We start from the raw sequence: 25,889 nt of genomic DNA on the forward strand, positions 1-25,889 counted from the left end.
CACTCCTGCTGCTGTCATGCGCTTCAGGCATCTGTGTCCTCCTCGCAGGTCCACCCTGTCTCCCCAGTTTCGGAAGAGCTTCCCTTTCCCTGAAACTACAAATTCTCACCGCTCTTTGAACCTTCCCTTCCCGCACCATCGGTGTGCTCCCTCCCTATTCTGCCATCTTCCCGACAATCGCCCAAAGTATATTTTTATATACTCAGCATTTGAATTTCACAGAAGAGCCTTATATGGTGAAATGTGCTGAAAGACTAGTGAGCGATTATTGTTGAAATGACCAAAAGGCAAGTGATAAAACTGCAGATGAAAATTATAAAAATATTATATGATTTTATTATCAATGAAGTTCACAATATACAATTAAACTTACATAGTACCAAATGTACTCATTATTAATGAAGACACAAAACATGGAAATCAATGCCATGTAAACAGTAGTGCCACTGAGACTTTAGAAAATTAGACATTGCTCATATTGCCCCCTGGTAAGAATTTATTTTAATTGTGAGATTGATGTATGTACCCTGATAAGAGTGTAGGATCCCATTAAGGAAGCCAATAGATCTGGAGATCTAGTTATTTATGTAGCTCTGTGAGAGTAACTAATTCACTCCAGAAATTCAAAATAATAGAATAAATAATTCTGAGTTTCATATACAGTTGATAAAATAATTTATTGGATTAGTAATTAGTATGTAGCAGCTACAGTTTGAACATGATTTGGCTCTCAAATTCATGCAGAGTTTAGACTCAAGAGTCATAAGTTATGGTACTAAGAGAATGAAAACTTAAGTCAATCATGGTGGTTGGAGATGGGGCCTCTGAGGAATGATTAGATTGGATGTGGTCGTTTGGTGGCTCTCATTATCTAATCATGGTGGCTTTATCAATATAGTCATAGATACACGCACTCTCTCCATGTAATGCTCTGTTTTTTGGGGGGACTCTGCCTACAACAATGCCATCCACAGGTGCTAAACTAATAGGCTGCCCAATCTGAGACTGTGAATCTCCAAAGCAATAAACCTCCTTTCTTCATAAGCAACTTGTCTTAAGTATTTCATTGTAGAAATTAAAATGTGAGCAATACAATAGCAATCAATGCAATTAATCACCTATTTTCAAGACCAATATTGCTAAAAATTTGAGTGTCAAATATTTAGACTATAGAAAAAATTTATAGTCCAGATATTAACTTTTTCCTTGTGTAATAAAGGAAACCAAGAATACGCAAGCTTACTTTGTATGGAATATGTGAAAAAAAAAAAAAACAAGAAAATTTATACTAACCAGAACCAATTAATGTATGGACTTTGTCTAATCAAAGAAAAAATGCTGCAATATAGTATAGTGCCCTCCATAAAGATATCATTGTGATTTTCTTTCCATACACTTTCTCCTTACTCATCACTACTATTCCTATCACTGTCTGCAAATCATCCTGCTTAGTTTGCCTATAACCATACTCACATTTTGTCTTTGAGTATTATTGGTACATACTTAGGATTTATCAAGAAGAATAATATTATTTGATGGAAATAATACAGTGAATGTATTCATTTTAGTAAGACTTAGATTTAGTAGAGAAATTAAGTAACTTTTCCAAGATACATAACAACCTTTATTTTGATTTAAACTTAGGTTTGTCCCAAACTCAAATCATATATCTGTCCAGTAAACTCACAATTCAAAATACAATCTTTGAAGTACAATATGAACTGAACTGATTAGATAGCTACATGCACTATTTACAGGTTTTATAGGTTTTCTTCTAACCAACTAATATATTTATCTTGTATTTTTATGCCAAGATCTAAATAAAGTGGCAATGTCATAAGTGATAGAGCTCCGTGGAATCCATTCTCCAAGTGGACATGAGTAACTTGAACTCCAACATTTTGAAGTCGTGTGACATAGATAAGTCCATCATCCCTTAGGATATCATGTTCACAGGTGACAATATAAGTTAATGGCAACTTTCGTAACTGGGAATCCTCATCTATTAAGGGTGATAACCTACTATCCATAAGTGCTGGATATGAAGGGTTAAGTCTTCCAAGAATTGGTTCAGTATAAACATGGTTCTTTCTAAACTTCTCAGGAAGAAGAGTACTCCAGTTGACATACTTGAAAAGATGTCTTGATTCCTCAGGCATATGTTGGTTTATTCTTATTGCCTGGGGCAGTGCTTTATCTTTAGTCACATATAGGCTTCCCAATCTAACTGCCACATCCCTTGATAGAATTGGACCTTGCTCATAGTCTTGGTGAGAGGGCATTGAAATATCAAGCATCTGTAAGAAAGGGTAAATTAAAGCTTGTGCCTTAATTTTAATTTTGAATTCTGGGTCACTCTGTATCTGAAAAAAAAATAAAGTATGAATACGTCAAAGGCTATTCAACTATAGCAGCATGGGTTTGTATTCAATGATCTGAGGTAAATAAAGCTATAAAATTGTAATAGTACCTAATGATTATTTTCATATTTATATTTTACTTTATAAACATTAAAATATGTCATTCTACTTTCATTCTACCTCTCTCTCTCTCTCTCTCTCACACACACACACACACATACATACATCTTTACTCACATATGACCACCAAATAGAAATATGATTATGAAATTCCCAAAGAAGATGACAAATTTTCTATATTGAAAAAGCACCTGGACCTTAAGTAACCCAACTGATTAAAAGAATAAATATAATAATTTAAAATCAACGTCTAAACAGTTATTAACCAAATTTGAAAGGAAATAGTCTCAATATACAATTACTTTTGGAACAAAAGAGTGTAATGTGATAGAAAATAAAGAGTAACTTATGAAAGTTTCAAGAGGAGGAAAAGATATGAAACATTGTATTTTGAGCCTCTCTTTCTTAACAGGGATGAGAAGCATCTTGAGGTCTTGGCTAGAGTTGATTTCCCTTTCCTTTTCTTTTTTTAATCCTGCCCATTACAGGAGAGAACCAATTATGTAAGCTGCAAATCAGCCTCTGCAACAAAGATATCTGAACAAATGTATATATGTCTGCCACTATTCTACAGGAAAGTCTCAAGATCTGAAAGTTGTTTTTCATACTCCAACTCTCACCAGTAGCTGACTTACACTCGATGAGAATTATTTAAAATCTCTATTGTATGTCACAAAGACCAAAATGCACAACCAATGTATATAGATCCCACAACTTCAAAATGAAAATGAGTAAAGAGAAAGTCTCCTGACAGAATCTCCCCCATGCCCTTCATCCCTCTCCAGTCTCCCTTGACTGATAATTTACTAAAAAACTGTCATCTCATAAGGTGAGTAGAAGAAACAGCACTGAGCATAGAACCTAAAATGAGGCAGAGCATCACCTGCTACCTTCTCAGGTTAGTAACAGACATGATATACCACATACCCTCCAAAAATGAGTTAGCAGTTAGCAGATTCCACTGGTTCAAGAGGTATCAAGAGAACAGGCATGCTATCTTTTTCCTCTCCAAGTTAGACATGTCTTTATTTCTACATTGAAATAGAAATTTAGAAATATAGAAATTTTTATATTTCTACATTGAAATTTCTAGAAGTAATTTAGATTGTATTTTAACTCCTCTGCTATATATGCCCATAATCTTTGTTTCTCATGTGTCAAATGTAAAATTTTATTTTGTTACAAATATTTCAACTTTTATGTCTATAATCCCTTTCTTATTTTGTCTGCTAACCCAGGATTCAATTTCTTCCTTATCTTTCTAGCTTCTTTCAAGATTCAAGTCAAATTCAACCTTTGTCAAAAAACTAATAGAGAATCTGCTCACATTGTACAGTCAGCAGTGTTGCACCAGGCACAATCACTGTGTTATCAATGTGTGTGGAACTCTCTCTGTATTCAGTACAAGTTTAAATTTATTCATAAACTAGTATATATGGTGATACGTTCAGTACATAATCAAAATGATCTCTTCTTTTCTTAAACTCACAGAGTGATTAATCTCAAACTTAATCATGTAGGCCAATTTTCATTTTATTAAAACCTGTAGGCTGGCGCCGTGGCTCACTTGTCTAATCCTTTGCCTGCGGTGCTGGCACCCTGGGTTCTAGTCCCAGCTGGGGTGCCAGATTCTGTCCCGGTTCCTCCTCTTCCAGTCCATCTCTCTGCTGTGGCCCGGGAAGACAGTGGAGGATGGCCCAAGTGCTTGGGCCCTGCACCTGCATGGGAAACCAGGAGGAAGCACCTGGCTCCTGGGTTCAGATCAGCGCAGCGTGCCGGCCATAGCGGCCATTGGGGGTGGGGGCGGGTAAACCAATGGGAGGAAGACCTTTCTCTCTGTCTCTCTCTCTCACTATCTAACTCTGCCTGTCAAAACACACACACACACACACACACACACACACACACCTGTATATAGTGTTACCCCTTATAGTAAATTGCATATAATGTTATAAATTAAAGTAGTATAAAGTATTATGTCTGAGCCATCATAATCTCTGTCTCTCCCTCTCTTTTTTTTTAAGATTTGTTTATTTATTTGAAAGTCAGAATTATACAGAGAGAGGAGAGGCAGAGAGAGAGAGGCCTTCCATCCACTGGTTTACTCCCCAATTGGCCACAATGGCCAGAGCTGCACTGATCCAAAGCCAGGAGCCAGGAGCTTCCTCCGGATCTCCCACATGGGTGCAGGAGCCCAAGGACTTGGGCCATCCTCCACTGCTATCCCAAGCCATAGCAGAGAGCTGGATCTGAAGAGGAGCAGCTGAGACTAGAACCGGCACCCATATGGGATGCTGGCACTGCAGGCCAAGGCGTTAACCCGCTGCACCACAGCACTGGCCCCTCTCCCTCTCTTTCTTTCTTCCTACCAATCATACTTCCAAGTTTAATAATATGTATATGATAAATATGATATATTAATTTTATGTGATGCATATCCATTAATTTCTTAAATACTGATATATTAATATAATGTATTATATATTATACATGAAATATATGATAAGTGAAAATATATATATTGCATACATGTTAGTGAAGAAAAATAGAAAGGTGAATGAATTAATATTGTTACTCAGACTTCCACTCTTTAAACAGGAAATATGCTATCCTTGTAACCAAAAACAGTGTTGGAAAAGTAATACCAGGAATATGACAAGTAGATTTCTATAATAACCCTTGTTTATTGAAGAATGCATGGCCAAGTTGCTTTGTCTTAGTGTCATAAGCTCTCAAAGAGCACAGAGAAACCAGAAAGCAGGGGAGCAATGAAGCAATGTCATTTAGCCCCCCCAACACACAAGCCCTGAAAGAAGGGAGGACCCTGGGAAGTGAATAGCACACAAGTGAATACACATTTACTAACTCATGGACAAATTATGTGTATTTGAGTGCAAGGAAGTGACTTATTGAACTAAAGATGTGATTACTTCAAAACCAAGTAGGAATAAAAACGCAAGGTCAAGAAAGAGACCACATAGAATACATTATATTCTTACCCTTGCCTTTCAGAACAAAAGTGAAATTGTTGAATTAATATTTGATTATTTTTCACTACAATTAGGATTTCTGGTAACTCAGGATATAAAGGGCTGGTGTTACATTTAACAGAGGCTCTCCTCATTTTGCTAATTCCTGAAGCACTCCAATCATACAGTATGGTACTGAACAATTCATCTTTAGTAGGAAGGATTCACAGTGCTACTCCTTATTGAAGCAATCCAATTTCAATGTCAAACTCTTTATATTTGTTGTTGATCATGCTGTTTAAGTTAATGTCTTCAAAAACTTGATTTACTTAGGTAAAGATTAATTCCCACCATTTGGGCTGACTTTAAGGGCATGAGTCAAGTACTGGTACATGGATGACCCGCTGTGCAAAGTACTTCATGCATGGTTACCTCAGCAGTCACAATCCTAACCTGAAATTCTTAATAATTTCATCTTCTATCTTGTTTTGTAGTTGAAGTCCAACAGTACAATGAAGCAGCTATGTGGGCAGGGAAGGCAGCATATATATTTATACCTCATTTGAATATAAAATTCACAATTGCTAGTTCCACAATGTACTTAGCTTAGCTTTTATTCTATCTGAGCCTTGCTGAACTACCTCACAAACTGGATCTACCAGAATTCTGTTCCCATGTTCTGTACAAACTTGATTGGTTCTAAATAAGCACAGGGTCTGACAGCCTTAAGAAGTCAATCTTTCCGTTGGAACCAGAACTCACTGTAAATGTAGAGGAAATGCAAACAACCAATGAACCCTATCATATGCTTTCTTATTCATATGGCATCCTTATTTTAGCCAGAGTACAAATAATGACACAGAAAGAAAAGAGAAGATAGTGCAAACCATAGATTCTCTTACTTTCAATCATCCCCTAATCATCGATAAAATGGAGGTAGAGAGTGTTGGTAGAATGTGTGCATATCAATAGTGAAATAACAATTTTATGTGCATTTCCAATATCTTCTGGTAAGAACAAAATACATATGCACATATAAGCCACAAAACATCAGTGATTCTGCTTATGTGTTAAATGTGCATATTTGCATTCAAAACTAGCATAGCATAACATAAATATGAACTTCAAAATTCATGCTAATAAATTAAAATTTTAAATTCCTTTTCCTAGATGGCAGTTATGTCACTTATATTTATAAGTAGGGAATCATTACAGGAAAAGCTTCATGCATTTATACCTTTAACAACAACTTTTCTAGCTTTTTGAAGAAATGGTCCTGCATTTTCATTTGACCCTGACCCCAGAAGTTATTTAGCCAGCTCCCTATTATATGAGTTTGAAGGCCACCTTCAGGGCCAGGTTAAAAAGGGCTTTCCATGTCCTGTTCCAGACTTGATTACCAGAGGTAACCTTCTAAGCAATAATGGGTCTGTGGAAACCATGCTGAAAATCCTTTCCACAGATTTGGCAAGAGATTTTAAGGATAGGAGTGAAGCAGTAGGAATGGGAGAAGGGAATATTTGTGAGATATTCAAAGTTATAATGATTGGTGTTTTTTGGATAAGACACAGATGATTTCCTAGAATTCATTTAAAATTTTTGGAGGTCAGGAATTTCAATTTAAAAAGTGTCTGTCTGTCTGTCTGTGTGTATGTGTGTGCATGCTTTCATTGTAAAACACTGCTATAGGCATCTCGTGAAGGTGATGTTGCTCTTCATCCCTAACATACCAGTGATGTTCTTGATCACCTTGGTATCTGTACTTATTATCCCATGATTTCACAGCATCACCAATTGCCACTCCCTTTTGACCTCTTTGAATTAGACGCTGTTGTTTCACCCCCAGACTGGTTTTCAATTCTGCGCACCAACAGGTTCTGGCCCTGCCCTGTGGGAGTTATGTAATTTGGATGTTGTTGCAACATGCTGAAAAGTTCTGCTCTATGACTTTAATTCTTGCTCAGAGAGGTCCATAGTACTCAGTGGATCCATTGTCTTTAACATTGTCTCTCAAGGCAGTAGCTTTCATGAACACCTCTGTCATTTATTTAGCCTGCTCTGGAAAACCTGAAGAATACTGAATATGACCTCATGTCCCAGATGGCTTTGAGATCACCAGAACACAACTCGGGCTGAATGTCCTATTCAAGAGTCATATTCCATTCCCTCACCACTCATCTCACCATCCTTGGGCTTTCTTCACTTCATCTGTGGATTGATCACTGATCCAGAAGTACAACTCTCACTTGGTCAGTGGTTTGGTAAGCAGTATTCTTTGTCCTTGGAGTCTTACCCTCCCCCATGTACAGCCATGGAATGACGACTGTATGTAGAATATCCATCAAGCATTTGACTTAGTGAGAAATCTTGCTTATCTAACTTATCTATTTTTTTTCTCTACCATGGGCTACCATGAATGAATGACTACCAATGAGAGAAGGATGTTAGCTTTATCCCAGAAGACACACTCAGTCCAGCTGAGGGCTATAGGACTTCCACTTAGGGCTTTCCAGGGTGCTCAGTATTGCAAAACTACTGCCTGACTGACTCCATCTTCTTTACCTTGTGGATTTATCCTTTCTATTTCTGCTCCCTACTTTAGCTATGAAATTTCAAATCCCCCTATGTGCCTCTGAAGTAAGACACTAAAACAGTTTTAGAATCAGAAGCATGCTCATGGTGATATGATATCCAAGTCCAATACCCAATCCACCAAGGGAAAGAGGCAAAAGGCTGTATCACTCAATATTTGAAAATATAAGCTTTGGGGTTGTTCATATGTAAGTGTGAGCCTTGATTTTTTACAACATATTAATTTATGGTACTTAGCAAGTTACCTCACCTTTCAAAATCTTAGTTTCCTAATCTCTATAGAGGAAATAGTTTTCACCAGTGCTATATGTATATTTTTTGTGTGTAGCGAAAAGGAGATTATGCTAACGAACAAGAGTTCTAAAACTATAGTAAGTGCTCAATAAATATTAATTATATTTAAGATCGGCCGGTGCTGTGGCTCAATAGGCTAATCCTCCGCCTTGCGGCGCCGGCACACCGGGTTCTAGTCCCGGTCGGGGCACCGGATTCTGTCCCGGTTGCCCCTCTTCCAGGCCAGCTCTCTGCTGTGGCCAGGGAGTGCAGTGGAGGATGGCCCAAGTGCTTGGGCCCTGCACCTGCATGGGAGACCAGGAGAAGCACCTGGCTCCTGCCTTCAGATCAGCGCGGTGCACCGGCCGTGGTGGCCATTGGAGGGTGAACCAACGGCAAAAGGAAGACCTTTCTCTCTGTCTCTCTCTCTCACTGTCCACTCTGCCTGTCAAAAAAAATATAATTACATTGAAGATTGTCAAGGAGGCCTACAAAATAGTTATCTGCTATGAACATATTCATGTTTTAAGTGGAGTATGATGTGATCTGGCAGAAGAAAAGAAATAGTAAATGTCAAATTTAAACCAAGAAAAAATATTTTAAGACATCAGTTCTATAAGATATTAAATCATAACAAAGATTAAAAAGTAGCACAGGGGTATTAGTGCATTAATAATTTTAGGAGTAGAATGACATGTACACATACATAGATAAGAGATATTCTTTCTATTAAATAAAACTTTATCAAATTTTTTTTGACAGGTAGAGTTAGACAGTGAGAGAGAGAGAAAGGTCTTCCTTTTTCCATTGGTTCACCCCCAAATGGCTGCTAAGGCCGGCACACTGTGTCGATCCGAAGCCAGGAGACAGGTGCTTCCTCCTGGTCTCCCATGCAGGTGCAGGGACCCAAGCACTTGGGTTATTCTCCGCTGCCCTCCCGGGCCACAGCAGAGAGCTGGACTGGAAGAGGAGCAATTGGGACTAGTACCTGGTGCCCCAACCAGAACTAGAACCTGGGGACTAGTACCTGGTGCCCCAACCAGAACTAGAACCTGGGGTGCCAATGCTGCAGGCAGAGGATTAACCAAGTGAGCCATGATGCCAGCCTAAATTTAAATTTAAAGAAAAGAAATAGAAAATTCAAAATCACATAAATAATATGGACTCAAAAAATATAGAAAATGTTAATATCTTTGGTTAGCAATTGATAATTGTTAATTACAAAAAAAATTTAGGAAACAAATTAACATAAGCCATGCATAGTGAGTCAACTGAAAAAGAAATCAAATCCCTTATATGTATTATTGCCAGTAAAAATATTCTATTTTGGCAGCAATGAAAAAATACATTAATATAAGATCCTTATGATTATGGCTATATAAGAATATGAAATGAAGTAGACTCTGATTTACATTTTTTATGCCTAAGCTAATCTCTTACATTTGTTTGGCAAAAATATGTCTTCTAGCCTTAGTCATTATGATTTTCCACCTCTGAGAAACTATCTGAAGGTACTAAGCCTGAATATGGAAAAAGTGACATATCCCAAGAATTTCTTTACACTATAATTCACAATAAAATTTGTTAATAATGAGTTATGTGCTTATTTAAAACTTGGTTATATGTCTTTTGAGCGTCTCCTCTCTTTTTTGTGTTTTTCTTTCAGAAAAACCACTTCCTGCTCTAGAGGTTTGCTGATAACTTACTATATTCTTCACAAAGCCTCTATTTGTATAATGAGGGTCCCATCAAATGGAGCATTAAGATAAATAACTCCAGAGAAGGCTTTGAGCTTTTATAACTTCATATGGGTTGGTATATTTGGAATTTATGTTATTAATTAGAATTATGCAATAATTTCATAATGGAAGGGGAAGTTGTCTTAAAATGGGAAGTGACTAGTCTAGAGAGAGATGCTATACACTACTGATGCTATTGGAGTCAACTTCAAAGAACCAAAAGCAAAAGTAAAGTATGTAGATTTCTTGCATACAGACCTATGTTCCAAGAAAAACTAGATATATGCACCCAACCCCTTCCTCTGCCCTCTACACTAGCCAAGTTCTCCCAGAATTGCTTCCTCCCTGTGTTAAGAACTTTCTCTGGCTAAATCCCTGCTGGTGGATTTGTTGATGCCAAAGATTTTCTCAACACAGACAGGGAAGATTTTAAACCATAGTCAAAACCCATTGGCTTCATTTGCGTGAAGATTCATAGCAGGGCAGCTCTGAGATGATGAAAAGAAGGCGATGTAGGCTTATTTTCCTTGTTTTGCATACTAAATGTGATGTCAAGAGATCACTATCATTCATTTTGTTTTATTTTTATTTAAAGTTGTAAAAACAACTTAATGAACTTTTGAGACCATATTCACTTTGTAAGTAGAGGTCAGTCTGCACACTGTAATAGTACCTCTCTGCTTAGGCTAATTTTGTTCCATTAAAAAAAGTTTCAAAGGTGAGAACTATGTATTGGCCTGAATCCATTTAAAAACATATCATTTGTTTGGTGAGCTATTTCAATACACACAGAAAGTGTTTTTTAACATGAGACCATTTTCTCTTTATCACAGTAGTGGTTTTTCTATATAGGTATGACACATGGCCCAAATGTTATCTTAAGATATCCTTCAGGGTCTAAAACATCAATTGCAATGAATTTAATTGCTAAGAAGACCTTACAACTACTTACAGAGAAAAATGAGCACCAAGTCATTTTAAATACTGGTTCCTAAGCATTGCAGTATTTTTCTTAAAATTATAAGAGTAAATAGGCTTATTCAGCATTATATTTAGTGCCCCCTCAGAGCTTTTAAAGCCATATCTATCTAAAGGCAAAATTATGCAAAGAAGGATAGAGAGTTGTTTGGTTAGGAGTGGGTTCTTTTCCATTCCCCAGGTCAAAGTATAAGACTAAGACTCATACAAATATTGTAAATAGAATAAAATTATTCTTTTGTGTTAGAATATGTGATGTGTGTATGTGCATATGTGTGTGTGTGCATATGTGTGTGTGTGTGTTATAAACATACCAGTTGAGTTGCTTTTGCGGCCAGCATACCCCCGGAACTATCTCCAGTTAAACAGATTCGGGTGGGATCCACTCCATATTTCTCAACAACGTTATCCTGTAGAAAGAACTTGACCGCAGAAACCGCATCTTCAAGGAGAACTGGGAATTGATATTGAGGAGCTAATCTGAAGCTTCAGGAGAGAAAAAAAAAACAGAGCCACAAAGCATGCATGACTAAGCTTAGGCTGTGAATCTAAATCAGCCAACAGATCCACTGATCAAAACTGGTCGTGCTTCAAATCTTTAACTTCATCAAACCTGGGCTTACTACTAACTTGTATTTTAAAGTCAGAAGTGATTACTGGCATAAAAGTTGTAAAATGTATGTTCTGCAGGGATGAGAGAGAAAGGATCTATGCATGGAAGATATTCAGCACAAGAACAACTAGTGGTAAAGCTGTTCAGCAGCATTCATCCAGTTCTTAATGTGGTAGGTGACTCAGAAGTTTCAGAACCATTGATGGGAAGGCAGAGGACATTTTAGAAGCAAAAAATCCAGGAGAAAACTTTTTTCGGTGTCTTACATTACAAATTTATGAAAATCAAAAATCTGTGAAACAGTATATTTTATTTCATTTCATAAGCACTATGTAAACATTTGATTTTAAAAACTCATGGAATTAAAATAAGTATGGCAAGGAGATTTTTCTTAATTATTGCATGTTCATTTGTAAAACAAATTATTGCAGTATCTTTTAATGCATATGTATATGTATATATATATGTAGTTTGTGGAAAATTATATTAAAGTATAAATTTATTTTACTGTAAAATTTTAAAGAAAAAAATTTCAAATATATGGATAATTTGTATTATGAAATGCTTGTGTCAAAAAAATTTTTGCACCAAAATAAATTCATACTTTTAATTCCATTTTTCCACAAAATTTTTGAAGTACCCTATGTGTAGGTATATGTAAATACATATATATACATATGGGCATAGAAACACATATACATTATCTTCTGTTACAGACACACTCCTATTTGATTGTCTTTTTAAATATATCTATAGTATTAATCACAATAGCCATAAGAATTAGAGAATTATAAATATCTCAATACCAACCATTTAATGTTGGTCAGATAGCTCTTTGAAACCTCATCACACTGTAATTTGTATCTAAAATATTACATAATCTAAACCTAGTAATATAAAAATGTAATTGTTACCTTAAATGTTCTTCAGGATAAATAACAATAAATATATTAAGTAATTGATAGAATTTTTAGGTCAAGTACAACATATATCATCATTTTAAAAATGATGAAGTGTCGTTGGCATTATGGTACAGCAGGTTAAGTCAGTTCCTGCAATGCCAGCATCCCATATGGGCACGGGTTCGTGCCATGGCTGCTCCACTTCTGATCTAGCATCCTACTAATGCATGTGGGGAAGCAGCAGAAGATGGTCCAAGTGCTTGGGCCCCTGCACCCACATGGAAGACTCAAATGACATTCTAGCCTGGCTTCAGCTTGGCCCAGTCCCAAGTAAATAAATAAATCTTTAAAAAAATAATGAAGTGATATCCTGAATTAAAATAATAAAAGGAATCTTAGGCTATCTTTTAATTAAAACTCTGGTTACTATAAAAGAGTAATAATGACCAGGGCAGCACTGATTCTATTTGTATGCTTTATTTGACGCTCATTATACTGCTCTTCAGCCAAGTCGTGCCACCACATTGTCTCCTCAGCATCTGGCTACCGGTCTCTGAGCACATTTCTGCTGAAAATGGTGGTTTAAAAGTCCAGAGTACACTCAAATTAGTCAGTAAGTGCTGGACTTTCACAATTCTCTCTGGCATATTCTTAGAAATTTGGACAAAAAGCATAATATATTAAAATCTCTTGCTCTGAGAATAACTTGACATGATCAGATAGTTCAACTTTTGTCACCTGATGTTCCTCTAACTAAAGAGGTCTACACAATTTATCCTTTTATTCCCAGTTCAACCTAAACATAGCATCCCAAATGTTCAATGGTAAGCTTCCCATTTCTAGGTATGTTACCTGGTGATTAAATCAGTCCTCTAGAACCTGAGCTTTATGTCCTTATAGATTATCTCAGCTTGTTGCCAACAACATTCACTCTCTTGTATCCCTCAGAGTAGTCAAGGTAGACTTGACCATTTGAAGGAAACATATAATGCTAATAAAAATATCGATAGAAACTGCAAAAGCCTAGGGTCAAGTCATTTTTGAGGTTTGGGTGATTTGCTTTGGAAATAAAACTTGTGTCAACAAGACAAGGATTGTAGTATTAATAAATTTTTTTAACTTTTATTTAGTAGATGTAAATTTCCAAAGTACAGTTTATGGATTACAATGGCTTTTTCTCCCCCCATAACTTCCCTCCCACCTGCAACCCTCCCATCTCCTGCTCCCTCTCTCATTCCATTCACATCAAGATTCATTTTCGATTATCTTTATATGCAGAAGATCTATTTAGTATATATTAAGTTAAGATTTCATCAGTTTGCCCCCACACAAAACACAAATTGCCAAATACTGTTTGAGCACTAGTCATATCATTAATTCACATTGAACTACACATTAAAGACAGAGATCCTACATGGGGAGTAAGTGCACAGTGACTCCTGTTGTTGAATTAATAATTTGACACTCTTGTTTAAGGCTTCTGCAATCTCCCCAGGCTCTAGTCATGAGTTGCCAAGGCCATGGAAGCCCCCTGAGCTCGCCAACTTTGATCTTATTTCAACAAGGCCACAGTCAAAGTGGAAGTTCTCTCCTCCCTTCAGAGAAAGGTACCTCCTTCTTTGATGGCCCTGTTCTTTCCACTGGGATCTCACTCGCAGAGGTCTTTCATTTAGGTTTTTTTTTTCCAGAGTGTCTTGGCTTTCCATGCCTAAAATACTCTCATGGGCTCTTCAGTATTTTTGTTTGTTCTACTTAATACCATTGGTTGAGCTATGTAATTAATACACAATTATTTTTAGGTGTTTAAAGTTAACTGAAAAGTGATCTCTGTTAAATATAAGAGTGGGAATAAGAGAGGGAGGGGATGTACAATTTGGGACATGCTCAAGCTGACTTACCCCAAGTAGTGGAGTTAGAAATGTGCCAGGGGATTCCAATTCAATCCCATCAAGGTTGCATGTACCAATGCCACCTCACTAGTCCAAGTGATCAATTTCAGGTCACAATAGACCATAATGATAGGTCTAAGAGTCAAAGGGATCACATAAACAAGACTAGTGTCTGCTAATACTAACTGATAGAATAAAAGAGGGAGAGAACCATCCAACATGGGAAGCGGGATACACAGCAGATTCATAGAATGGCAGTTGTCCTAAACAGCACTCTGGCCTCAGAATCAGCCTTTAAGGCATTCGGATCTGTAGTATTAATAAATATATTTAAATATTTTTCTCTTACTCCACTCCAACGACAACAGCGTCAAGTTTGTTGACTGTCCGTCTACTCAGGGAGTCATAAGGTGTCTGCTCTGAAAATAAATAAACAAACAAACATAAAAGTAAACTGTGTAAATAAAGAGCATTGGAAAACCACTCATACTCATGAAATCTGGTAGAAATATGGATTTGGTTAATTGATGGAATCCCCCATGGTCCTCAATTCTATTGCCAAGTGCAGGGACTTCTGACAGAGTAACAAAACCTTAGTGACCTTTCACCTACTAAATCATTCCTCACCAAAGTCAGCGAAAAGACACATGATTGGTAACAATTAGTGAGGAAGTTTGTCATGCCCTGTTGATGCATTTGGTTGGTGTCCAAACGTTCCTTCCAGGTTCACTGTGCTGCATACTTTGATAGGCATCAGACACCATAGATGGCCCAGATATGTCATGCTGTGCTCCTTTCCCTCACTGGTTATATCAACCAGAAGCTGTTGTTGTGCATATAGCTATTAGTAAATAGCTAATAATCAAGGATAACCCATTAGCAAGACCTATGGACTCGTTCTCCAAGATTTTATCAGTAGTAGATACAATATATGGACGCTCCCCTTTTTAAATGTCTACTTCTCGGTATTTTAAGAACTGAGAACAAAGAAAGTGTATCTTCATACTCTGTAACTGAAACACTTAACTATCATTCCATCCAATAAAACTCTGTTATGACAGAATAAGACAGAACCTGGAATTAAGCTGAAGGTAATACTATATCAGTATTATATATAAGCTAATTACGGATTAAATGTGGTTGTTAAATACTTAAAACAAAAGCAGTGTAAAGATAAACAAGATTGGATAAAATTTGTGATAAAATACCATTCGAAGTTAATGTCAAAATTTCTTTCATTCGATATATATTTATTCATTCATTCATTCAACAGGCACTAATTCAGCATTCAATCTGCAGAAGGCTGTCTGGCATGTACTAATGATTGAAAGATAAGGATATGATGGCTGCTATCATATGGGGAAGGATAATGTAGGGAAAGATATTTAAAGGTCAAAACTCATGAAAATATATGGAGATGTCAAGGAAATAAGTACCATTACATACAATTGAGATTAAAATTTAGAGAGGAGAAGGGGGCTGAAAATTGGATAACAGAGGAAAATAGGTCTCTGAACTTGGATGCTACACTAAGTGTTTCTTTATCTACAAGTGGTGGATAATACTTAAAACATATAGTAAGATTATACATACAGCCATATTTGCAAATCCTAAAGCAAAAATCAGTAATAGAGCTATACAGATGAGGACATGGTAGTAAATAAGAAAAGAATACACAACAGAAAGGAATCTAAATTATCAATAATTGTCTTTACCATGGATGGAAACGGGAAGATGTGTAGAAGAAATGATGACAATAAAAGGACTTTAATTGTAATTGATCATTTAATTGATCATTGTGGCCATTTACTGACAGAAAAAAAAGCTGAGGAGCATTTTCTTTACTTATTTTTTGGAGTTATCGTTGTTGTTCCTTTATTTTCTGAAACTATTAGAAGGTAGAAATGATTATGTTTGCTAACCTTGAGAATGTGTTAACCCTGAACGTGCCCAATCTTGTCTGATCTCGGAATGTGTTAGGTTTAACCCCATTTTATTGCTTCTTAGCTGGGTTAAGCTAGAGATTGTGTTAAACTGAGATCAGCTGTGATTCTTCCAGCTGTACTGCGTTTTTCAGCAGCTGTTTATATTGCTCTAATGTTAAGGAATATTATTATAAAGGAGACACAGAGCCAAAATTCAACATGAATGTGGGGAGGAGGGTATTAAAGGCAAAATAAAAGGACATTTTAGGGTAAAAAAAAAAACTGAAGAAGGAACTACTGGGGAACACAAGCATTTGTAAAGAGTAAAGAGAGAACCTGTTTTTCAGTGTTTGTTTTGTTTCAAAGAGAAGGGTAAATGAAGAGACAGGGAAAGGAGACACAAAAAATTTCAAAGAAACTTATTTGACAGAAACCAAAGGAACCAACAGTTTCAGCAAAATAGAGTAGAATGGCTATCCTCAAATTACACAACTTGAAAAAAATTAATCAAGTAGCATGTTTGTAGATAGAAGAACAAAAGAGAAATATTGATAAAATCAAAAGATGAAATAGGAGGAAATTTGATCTCTAGCAAAATAGAGATTAAAATATTCTTTCATAAGGCTTATGTAGAAAGAATAAAGGATAGGATACTTAAGGTACGAATGATTTTTAAGATGTATGTTGTGGGTGGCAGGGAGCAGGGGAGTGGCATGACAAGGTGCAGAATTTATGAACATACATACTCGGTAACTGATGAAGAAGGAGGAGATAGGCTTGGGGAGAGTGCTGAAAGCTGAGTGATAACATTGAGGGAGCCGGGAGGAAGCATCTACCTCTGAAACAGCATCTTTCAGCCACATTGAGAGCATGATGGGATGGCCTCATGAGTAATGCAATGATTAAATCTGAGGTCCTACCAATATGCCTGGGCTTGACCATTGATTTCAGCACTTGCTAGCTTAGGACTTTGGCAAAATTACTTCATCTTCTATATCTGTTTCCTCACCTACAAAATTGTGGCAATAATATCCTGAGTAGGTGTTTACCTGGCAAAGTGAAAGCTGGCCACCCAATTGATTGCAAAAGCATGTTTGCTTGTTTTTAAATGTTATGGAGCATGGAACCAAAATTCTGAATATAATGATCAGACTAAGGGTTCTTTGAAGAAAGGCATCATATAACTTGCTTTATATCTTCTAAGTACCTAGTATAATATCCTTTGAAATCTTTGTTGGGTAGTGACTGTAATATTCACCAACAGTCTAAAAAACATTGTATGAATGGAGTGTGCATGTGTGAGTGAGCTATTCAACTGCACCTCTTGGAATCATCACTGAATATTAGATGGGAATGCAGATTTCAAGAAAGGAGCTGATTTTCCAGTTATATTTGGTCTTTTCTTTTTAGATAAAAGTTAAGCATTAAATTCTAAGCCTCAGCGTTATTGTTGTATATCGGTCCACAATTTGAATAGGTGCTTGCTACTTGGTGACTACAAATTATAGCATTTCTGATCTAACATTAAAACATCTTGCTCACTGAACCTGAAGTATGATCCTTTAGTGATTTCAAACTTGTTTCAGGTTTACTGTTTGAACCTTCCATTCTATGCCATCAATCTAACTTTATTTAAAATCAAATATTTTTACAGATGTCTTAAAATAATATACTATGTGTGCCAAGTTTTATTTGAAGACATATCTGTGAACTGTGATTGATATAGTCTACCATCTCAGTATGGTATATCCATATACTCATAAAAATAAATATTATATCAATAAATTTCCATCAATATTACATATATTCATTTAATACATTTTAATATGAATATCAAAACATGTATAAAACAAATAAACATATAAATATTAAATAAAATGTACTTACTGCAACTTCCTAAGACAAAGGCACCACCATGAAGAAAAATTACAGCTGGTCTCTGTCTTTCTGATTTTCTCTTGGGTAAGTACAAACGTACTGGAATGTCACCAAATGCTGTATCTGTCACTGTAACATTCTCGTCTGAAACTGGTTTTGTATAATCCAGTGACAATAACATTAAAAATAATTCTTCATATTTCATGACACCTATAGTTTCAAATAACAGAGCCTATCAAAACAGAACAAAAGTTAAAGTTTAGAACCTTATGACTTTTAGTAAAATCAAATGCACATAAAGTTGTAGTGATAAAGGAAAATTAAATAATATAATAGTGTTGCAGAAGTCTAATTGCACATCCTAAATCAAGCATTATTGTTTCTTAGGAAATCTGAAGTAGGCAGCATTTGAGAACAAGAGTGTTAATTTACTGCTAGTGAATTTCACGTTGGTTGAGTTCTAAACTTTTATGTAAAAATTATTTTAGAAATAACAGATTTTATACTTCCTTCTATGAATATTCTCAAAATTTTATTTTTGGTCATTCAATTTAACTTAAAATGTATAAAGCACCTAGTAAAAACTATATGTTAATAAATTGCTTCCATTTTTAGCTACAAATATGCTCTTTTCCTTAAAAATGAATTTTTTTTTTGCCAGAGCGTCTTGGCTTTCCATGCCTAAAATACTCTCATGGGCTCTTCAGCCAGATCCGACTGCCTTAAGGGCTGATTCTGAGGCCAGAGTGCTATTTAGGACATCTGCCATTCTATGAGTCTGCTGTGTATCCCACTTCCCATGTTGGATCGTTCTCTCCCTTTTTTATTCTGTCAGTTAGTATTAGCAGACACTAGTCTTGTTTGTGTGATCCCTTTGACTCTTAGACCTATCAGTGTGATCAAAGAAGACCTAAATGAAAGATCTCTGTGAGTGAGATCCCAGTGGAAAGAACAGGGCCATCAAAGAAGGAGGTACCTTTCTCTGAAGGGAGGAGAGAACTTCCACTTTGACTGTGGCCTTGTCTGAATAAGATCGAAATCGGTGAACTCAAAAGGCTTCCATAGCCTTGGCAACTCATGAAGAGAGCCTAGGGAGATTACTGACGCCTTAAACAAGATTGTCAAATTGTTAAGTCAACAACAGGAGTCACTGTGTACTTACTCCTCATGTGGGATCTGTCCTTAATGTGTTGTCCAATGTGAAGTAATGCTATAACTAGTACTGAAACAGTATTTTACACTTTGTGTTTCTGTGTGAGTGCAAACTTATGAAATCTTTACTTAATATATACTAAATCGATCTTCTGTATATAAAGATAATTGAAAATGAATCTTGATGTGAATGGAATGGGAGAGGGAGCGGGAGATGGGAGGGGTGCGAGTGAGAGGTAAATTATGGGGGGGGGGGCCATTGTAATCCATAAACTGTACTTTGGAAATTTATATTTACTAAGTAAAAGTTAAAAAATGAATTTTTTAAAAATTTTATACTATTGAAATAAAGCACTCTTTAGCATTTTTGATATTTTCAAAATTGTCTGTTTACAGTTCACATGGAAGGAATCCTGCAACAGAACATGACAGAGCACTGAAGATTATGCATGTCTGAGGATGCTAAGATTTTACAATACATGACAACTCATTTATCCCAGCTACTTTAATAATGATGATGGAAGTCCATTTTACTAATCAAAGTAGTTAGCAAATCAAGGTGTAAACTCTTTTTCTAGCACAGTGCTGTACATCTTCTCTTCTATATAATTAATTAATAAATTACTTAAAAAATCCTGTGATAAATGAGGGGTCAGTGTTGTGGAGCTGTAACTGATGCCATTCACAGTGGCAGCATCCAGTATTGGAGTGTGAGTTGAGTCCCACCTGCTCTGGGTCCACTGCAGCTTCCTGATAACATGACTGGGAGTGCAGTGATAACAGGAAGGCAGTGAAGGATTGCCCAAGTGCTTGGGCCCCTGTCATCCACAAGGGAGACTCAGCTCTTTGTTTTGGCCTGGCCCAGGCCTAGCTCTTGCAGCCATTTAGGGGAGTGAAACAGTGAAATGAAGATCTCTCTCTCTCTCTCTCTCTCTCTCTCTCTCTCTCATCTTTATCTGTATCTATCTTTCTGTCTCTCTCTGACACTGCCTTTCAAGTGAATAAAACTTTAAAAATATTAGAAATTAAAGAAAAGGAGATTACTAAGAGAAAACAATCAAACAGGAGTTCTGTGATAGAAAGAACTTGACTTTGACCTTGAAAAATGACAGATGAATGTGGAATAAATGTACAATATGTGACATATGTTTTATGGCGTCACACCATCTCAAAACTTGTACTGACATATGCCCTATTTATTTATTTATTTATTTTGACAGGCAGAGTGGACAGTGAGAGAGAGAGACAGAGAGAAAGGTCTTCCTTTGCCGTTGGTTCACCCTCCAATGGCCGCCGCAGCCAGCGGGCTGTGGCCGGCGCACCACGCTGATCAGATGGCAGGAGTCAGGTACTTATCCTGGTCTCCCATGGGGTGCAGGGCCCAAGGACTTGGGCCATCCTCCACTGCACTCCCTGGCCAGAGCAGAGAGCTGGCCTGGAAGAGGGGCAACTGGGACAGAATCCGGTGCCCCGACCGGGACTAGAACCCGGTGTGCCTGCGCAGCAAGGCTGAGGATTAGCCTAATGAGCTGCGGCGCCGGCCAACATATGCCCTCTTTAAAGTTGCTTTGATACCATTAAGCTTTCAATCTGATGCACACACACATACACACACATACATACAAAGATTTGTGAAACAGATATCACATGCGATTCCTAAGGCATACTGTCTTTATAGTTTTGAAGTAGACAAGGTCTGAGAGATAATATTTAAAATGCTGGAGCTAGCACTCTGGTGCAGATCAATGCCCTGGCCTGAGGCACTGGCATCCCATATGGACAACGGTTCGAGAACAGGCTGCCCCTCTTCTGATCCAGTTCTTTGCTATGGCCTGGGAAAGCAGAAGAAGATGGCCCAAGTCCTTGGGCCCCTGCACCTATGTGGGAGACCCAGAAGAAGATCCTGGCTCCCGGCTCCCAGCTTCGGGTCAGCACAGCTCTGGCCATTGCGGCCAATTGGGGAGTGAACCAGCGGTTCACTCTCTCTCTCTCTCTCTCAAATAAATAAATAAATCTTTAAAATGCTATATTGTAGATGCCTGTTACCTTTACAAGCAAAATAGACATAAATACTTCTTTTGGCAATAGTGTACTAATTGACTTTAGGGAACTGCTATCTTTCTATTAGTCGAAGCCTTTGATGGACTATTTGATCAAGATGATAACCATTCATTAATCAAGAGATGAGAAGTAAGCCCAAGGAAAACTTTGTTTTTCTTGCAAAGTAAATTTTAAGCAGAGAGACAGAAGGAATAAGGACAGAGATTAATTATCACCACAGTTGCACCTTGCAAATGTAATGCTTTATTGTTATTTTTTTGCTAGCTACCAACTTCTTTGGTGCTGCTGACTTCTCTAGAAACTAAAATTGTAACTATCTTTTTTTAAATTTTATGTGCTTCCCAAATGTTATCAAAAACTTCCCAGCCTCATCATCACTAATGTTATTATCAAAGTCATTATTATCGTTTCCTTAAATTAGTTAGGATCGATTCACTTTTCTGGCTTATTGTAAAGACAAAAAGCAGAAACCCAAACTCCACTTGTTACCTGCAAGCAGGTTGACAATATTTTGACACATGGAAGATGACTTAGTGGTGGACTGAGAGTGTCTATCCTGCACATCACTTCTAATGAAAGATTGCCACTCCCAAAATGGCAATATGGTTAATCTAAAATATTGGTGTTCATAGGTCAAATGGCATAAGAAAGTTTTATCATTGAAAATGCCCTACTTTCTTTTTATTTTTAAAGAGTATTTAATTATTTATTTGAAAGTCAGAATTACACAGAGAGAGGCGAGGGGGGAGAGAGAGAGAGAGAGAGAGAGTCTTCCATCCCCTGGTTCACTCCCTAATCGGCCGCAACAGCCGGAGTTGTGCTGATATGAAGCCAGGAGCCAAGAGCCTCTTTCTGGTCTTCCTAGGCAGGTGCAGAGACCCAAGGACTTGGGCATCCTCCTCCAGAGAGCTGGATCAGAAGTGGAGCAGCCAGGACACGAACTGGTGCCCATAGGGATGCTGGCACTGTAGGTGATGGCTTTACCCACTATTCCACAGTGCTGGTCCTGCCCTACTTTCTAAGTAACATGCCTGATTTGAGAGATTCTTCCTTCCATTATGTCTTTCACAAAATAACAATCCAATTTCCTCAAACATCTCTTCCACTTGTGGGAATGTAGAAAATTAGATGTGTGTGTTCAAAAATCGCTTGGCCCAATTCCCTGATCTTAGTTAAACACACAATGAGACCTAGGTTGTGAAATGTTATACCTGTGCTTCCACCCTTCCTCCTCCCCTCTCTCCTATTCCCACTCTTAATTTTTACAACAATCTATTTTCAGTTTACTTTATACTTACAAGATTAACCCTACAGTAATTAAAGAGCTCAACAAACAATATGAGGAGAAAAGACAGTGTCCCTCAACATCAGAGACAAGGGCTGTAAACAACTTCTCATTCTCTTGATATTGTCTTTCACAGAGTAGAAGTTTTTAATGAGGTTTTAATGAAATTCAACTTGTCAAATTATTTCTCATGGATCATACCTTTGGTGTTATATCTAAAGTCATTGGCATACCCAAGGTCACCAGATTTCTCACTTGACTTGTCAATGACTCTGTTGATTTTGTCTGCTTATAGCAGTAGGTCCAATCTGATTACTTGTTTTACTTTCATTTGTCATTTCCTTCTATAACAGTTATACTTACTTACTATCTGTTAATAGATAACTCAGAAGATGAAGTGAGTGGTAGAGCTCAAGGTTATTGAAGAAATTAAAAGATATTAATTTCATTCTTCCCTCATTTTATTTTATTAATTTGTTTAGTATTTGTCAAAGAAGTCTTGAATGCAAGTCCCATAATTTATTTGCTTTGTTCTCTCAACATCCGTAAGCTCTGAATTAATATGTTTAAAACCAAATTATAGAAAAATCATCTTACCTAAGATGCCTTGCCAAAGAATGTACTCAGGGAATGCAAACATTTTCAGATTAACTACAAATCAGTTTATGCTATGGTCTTCTAGAATACCTTTAATGAATAAAATGCACTTGTCTCATGCAAGTATATTTATGAATTTGATGTTTTCTTATTAATTTATTTGCTTTCAATTCAAGAATATGCACCCAATAGATATATTTGTAAATTGTTGACTCTTATTTTGATGGAAAGATTAAAATTATACATTCTGGTGTATAACTTTCAGTTCTGACCATGATGGAGCAAGTTCATTTAAGACCACTCTTCTATTGATTATGTCTATCTTCAAACAATACAAATGAAACTGGATGCTCTGAAAAGTAAAGAAGATGAGGAGGTGGAAGAGGAAGAAGGAGTTTTGAAGAGGATAAAGTGGAAAGTCAAAACTTGAATGCAGATTCGTAAGAGAGTGTGTGAGTTTCAATTTTTTTCTTTTCTAGCTTTTACCTGAAGCCACTAAGCCCCAGAATGACACACTGAGAGTGAAAGCGAATGTTCCAAGAGAAGCCCTCTATTTCCAGGTATTGTTCTGATTCATGTGTCTTATTCCTCACCATGTTTTGACTGTAGGGGGAAGGGAGGCTGTGGTCCCCATGTTCATATCCCTTATTTTTCTCTTTTTCTCTCTCTCCATGACCCAAGGCTGGTTCCCTTGGTGGAGCTGTCTGTTCACCATAGTGGAGGTGCAAACATGTAAAATCCTGTGTGAAGACTCTCTTGCCAGAGAAACTGTGAAAAGGGATGTTGATTGTCAAAGAATAAAAAGGGATCCAATATTATTTCTTCTTTACTTTTCTTTCAAACTTTCATCCTGAAAGTGGATCCCAGTATGTGAAAGTATGTGACACAGGCTGGTGCCTCAGCTCAATAGGCTAATCCTCCGCCTGCGGAGCCAGCACCCCGGGTTCTACTCCCAGTCAAGGCGCCGGATTCTGTCCTGGTTGCTCCTCTTCCAGTCCAGCTCTCTGCTGTGGCCCGGGAGTGCAGTGGAGGATGGCCCAGGTCCTTGGGCCTTGCACTTGCATGGGAGACCAGGAGGAAGCACCTGGCTTCAGATCAGCGCAGCGCACTGGCTGCAGCGCGCCTGCCATAGCAGCCACTTGAGGGGTGAACCTACGGAAAAGGAAGACCTTTCTCTCTCTCTCTCTCTCACTGTCTAACTCTGCCTGTCAAAAAAATAAAAAATAAATAAAAATAAAAATAAAAAAAGAAAGTATGTGACATCATCGTTAACTAAACCCCTAGGTAGAAATATTCTTTTGGTCAGAAACACAAGCAAAAGAAGATACTTGGAGCCATAGTGTTGAGGGAAACCCCAGAGAAGAAAGAACTGTGGAAGAGTGTTCCTAAATTCCACAAGTGAAAAGACATATGTTCTGGGATTGCACCAAACAGAATAGTGTTAAGAAAAATCAATGAAGCATCCCAAAGGTTTTGATAATTGAAGGCAATGTAAGTAAGTAGCCAATCCTTAGCCCAACATCTAAGCGGTAGATTACACAAACACAAATAGCATGAGAAAAGCTTTGAAAACTCGACAAACTCAAAAGTCAATTTTTCCACAGAAGAACGAACAGATCTTTCAGCCTATATTTAACATGACATTGCCTCCCAATACAAAATGAGAACAAAGAAAAATATACTCTTTGTAGAAATTTAGAAGGTCCTTTGGTCTCATACCAAAATATTCAAAATGTCCAGGATGTAACATATAATTATTTGACATAAAAGGAACAAGACAATTGAGACCCTCACCATAAGGAAAGCACAATCAACAGATACAAATCTTGAGATAATCCAGATGTGAAATCAAATATTCAAAGCAACTGCTATAACCACCCTCTGAAAGGTAAAGATGAGTTCTCTTGCAGTAAATGGAGTCATAGTCATCCTCAAGAAAGAAATACAAAGTGTAAAGAGTAACTGAGTGAAAATTTTAGAACTAAAACAAAAATCTATAAAATAAAAAAATTCATTGGGTGGGCTCAATAGAAAAAGAAAGACAGAGAAAAATTTAGTGAATGTGAAGACAGATCAAAATAAATTGTATAATGTAAAAATAAAAATTAAATAGAGCATATTCAGGGACCCATGGAACCATATAAAAGGTTTAATGCTTGTACATTAGAGCCAAAAAGAGGGGAACTATCACCATAGAAAAAATATTTGACAAAGGAATGGCTTAAAATGCCTACAATTTGTTGAGATATACTAAATAGTACAGATCCAAGTAGCTTGGCAATGCTTAAAAAGGAAAAACTCAGAAATACAAATGGCCAGCAAATACATGAAAAAAAAAAACTGCTTTGTATCAATAGCCATCAGTGAAATAAAATAAAAACCACAATGTGGGCCGGCGCCGTGGCTCAATAGGCTAATCCTCCACCTTGCGGCGCCGGCACACCGGGTTCTAGTCCCGGTTGGGGCGCCGGATTCTGTCCCGGTTGCCCCTCTTCCAGGCCAGCTCTCTGCTATGGCCAGGGAGTGCAGTGGAGGATGGCCCAGGTGCTTGGGCCC

General features: G+C 37.2%; 1 protein-coding gene and 1 long non-coding RNA gene across 5 annotated transcripts in view; one reads left to right on the forward strand and one right to left on the reverse strand.

The window, feature by feature from the left end:
* Window positions 1-1,543: 1,543 nt before the first annotated feature.
* The window catches only part of LOC100346730 (arylacetamide deacetylase-like 2), a 28,768-nt gene continuing 4,422 nt past the window's right edge, over window positions 1,544-25,889 (reverse strand). The window contains exons 2-5 of the mRNA XM_002716282.5: window positions 18,248-18,470; window positions 14,785-14,854; window positions 11,346-11,517; window positions 1,544-2,363 (exon numbers count right to left, since the gene is read on the reverse strand). Coding sequence (XP_002716328.3) covers window positions 1,761-2,363; window positions 11,346-11,517; window positions 14,785-14,854; window positions 18,248-18,470 — 1,068 coding nt within the window. The 3' untranslated portion in view covers window positions 1,544-1,760. The remainder of the gene's footprint in view (window positions 2,364-11,345; window positions 11,518-14,784; window positions 14,855-18,247; window positions 18,471-25,889) is intronic.
* Window positions 7,411-25,717, forward strand: LOC103350417 (uncharacterized). Of its 4 annotated transcripts, XR_007924571.3 has the most exons (4): window positions 7,411-7,710; window positions 9,981-10,125; window positions 23,813-23,893; window positions 24,015-25,717. It is a non-coding gene; the product is annotated as an uncharacterized LOC103350417 (long non-coding RNA). The 4 variants fall into 4 exon arrangements; XR_016232693.1 differs by lacking the exon at window positions 9,981-10,125; XR_016232692.1 differs by lacking the exons at window positions 23,813-23,893; window positions 24,015-25,717 and adding an exon at window positions 11,722-12,017.

This window comes from Oryctolagus cuniculus, chromosome 4, assembly GCF_051225735.1.
Source record: "Oryctolagus cuniculus isolate XC-2025 breed Fujian yellow rabbit chromosome 4, ASM5122573v1, whole genome shotgun sequence".
Lineage (NCBI taxonomy): Eukaryota > Metazoa > Chordata > Mammalia > Lagomorpha > Leporidae > Oryctolagus > Oryctolagus cuniculus.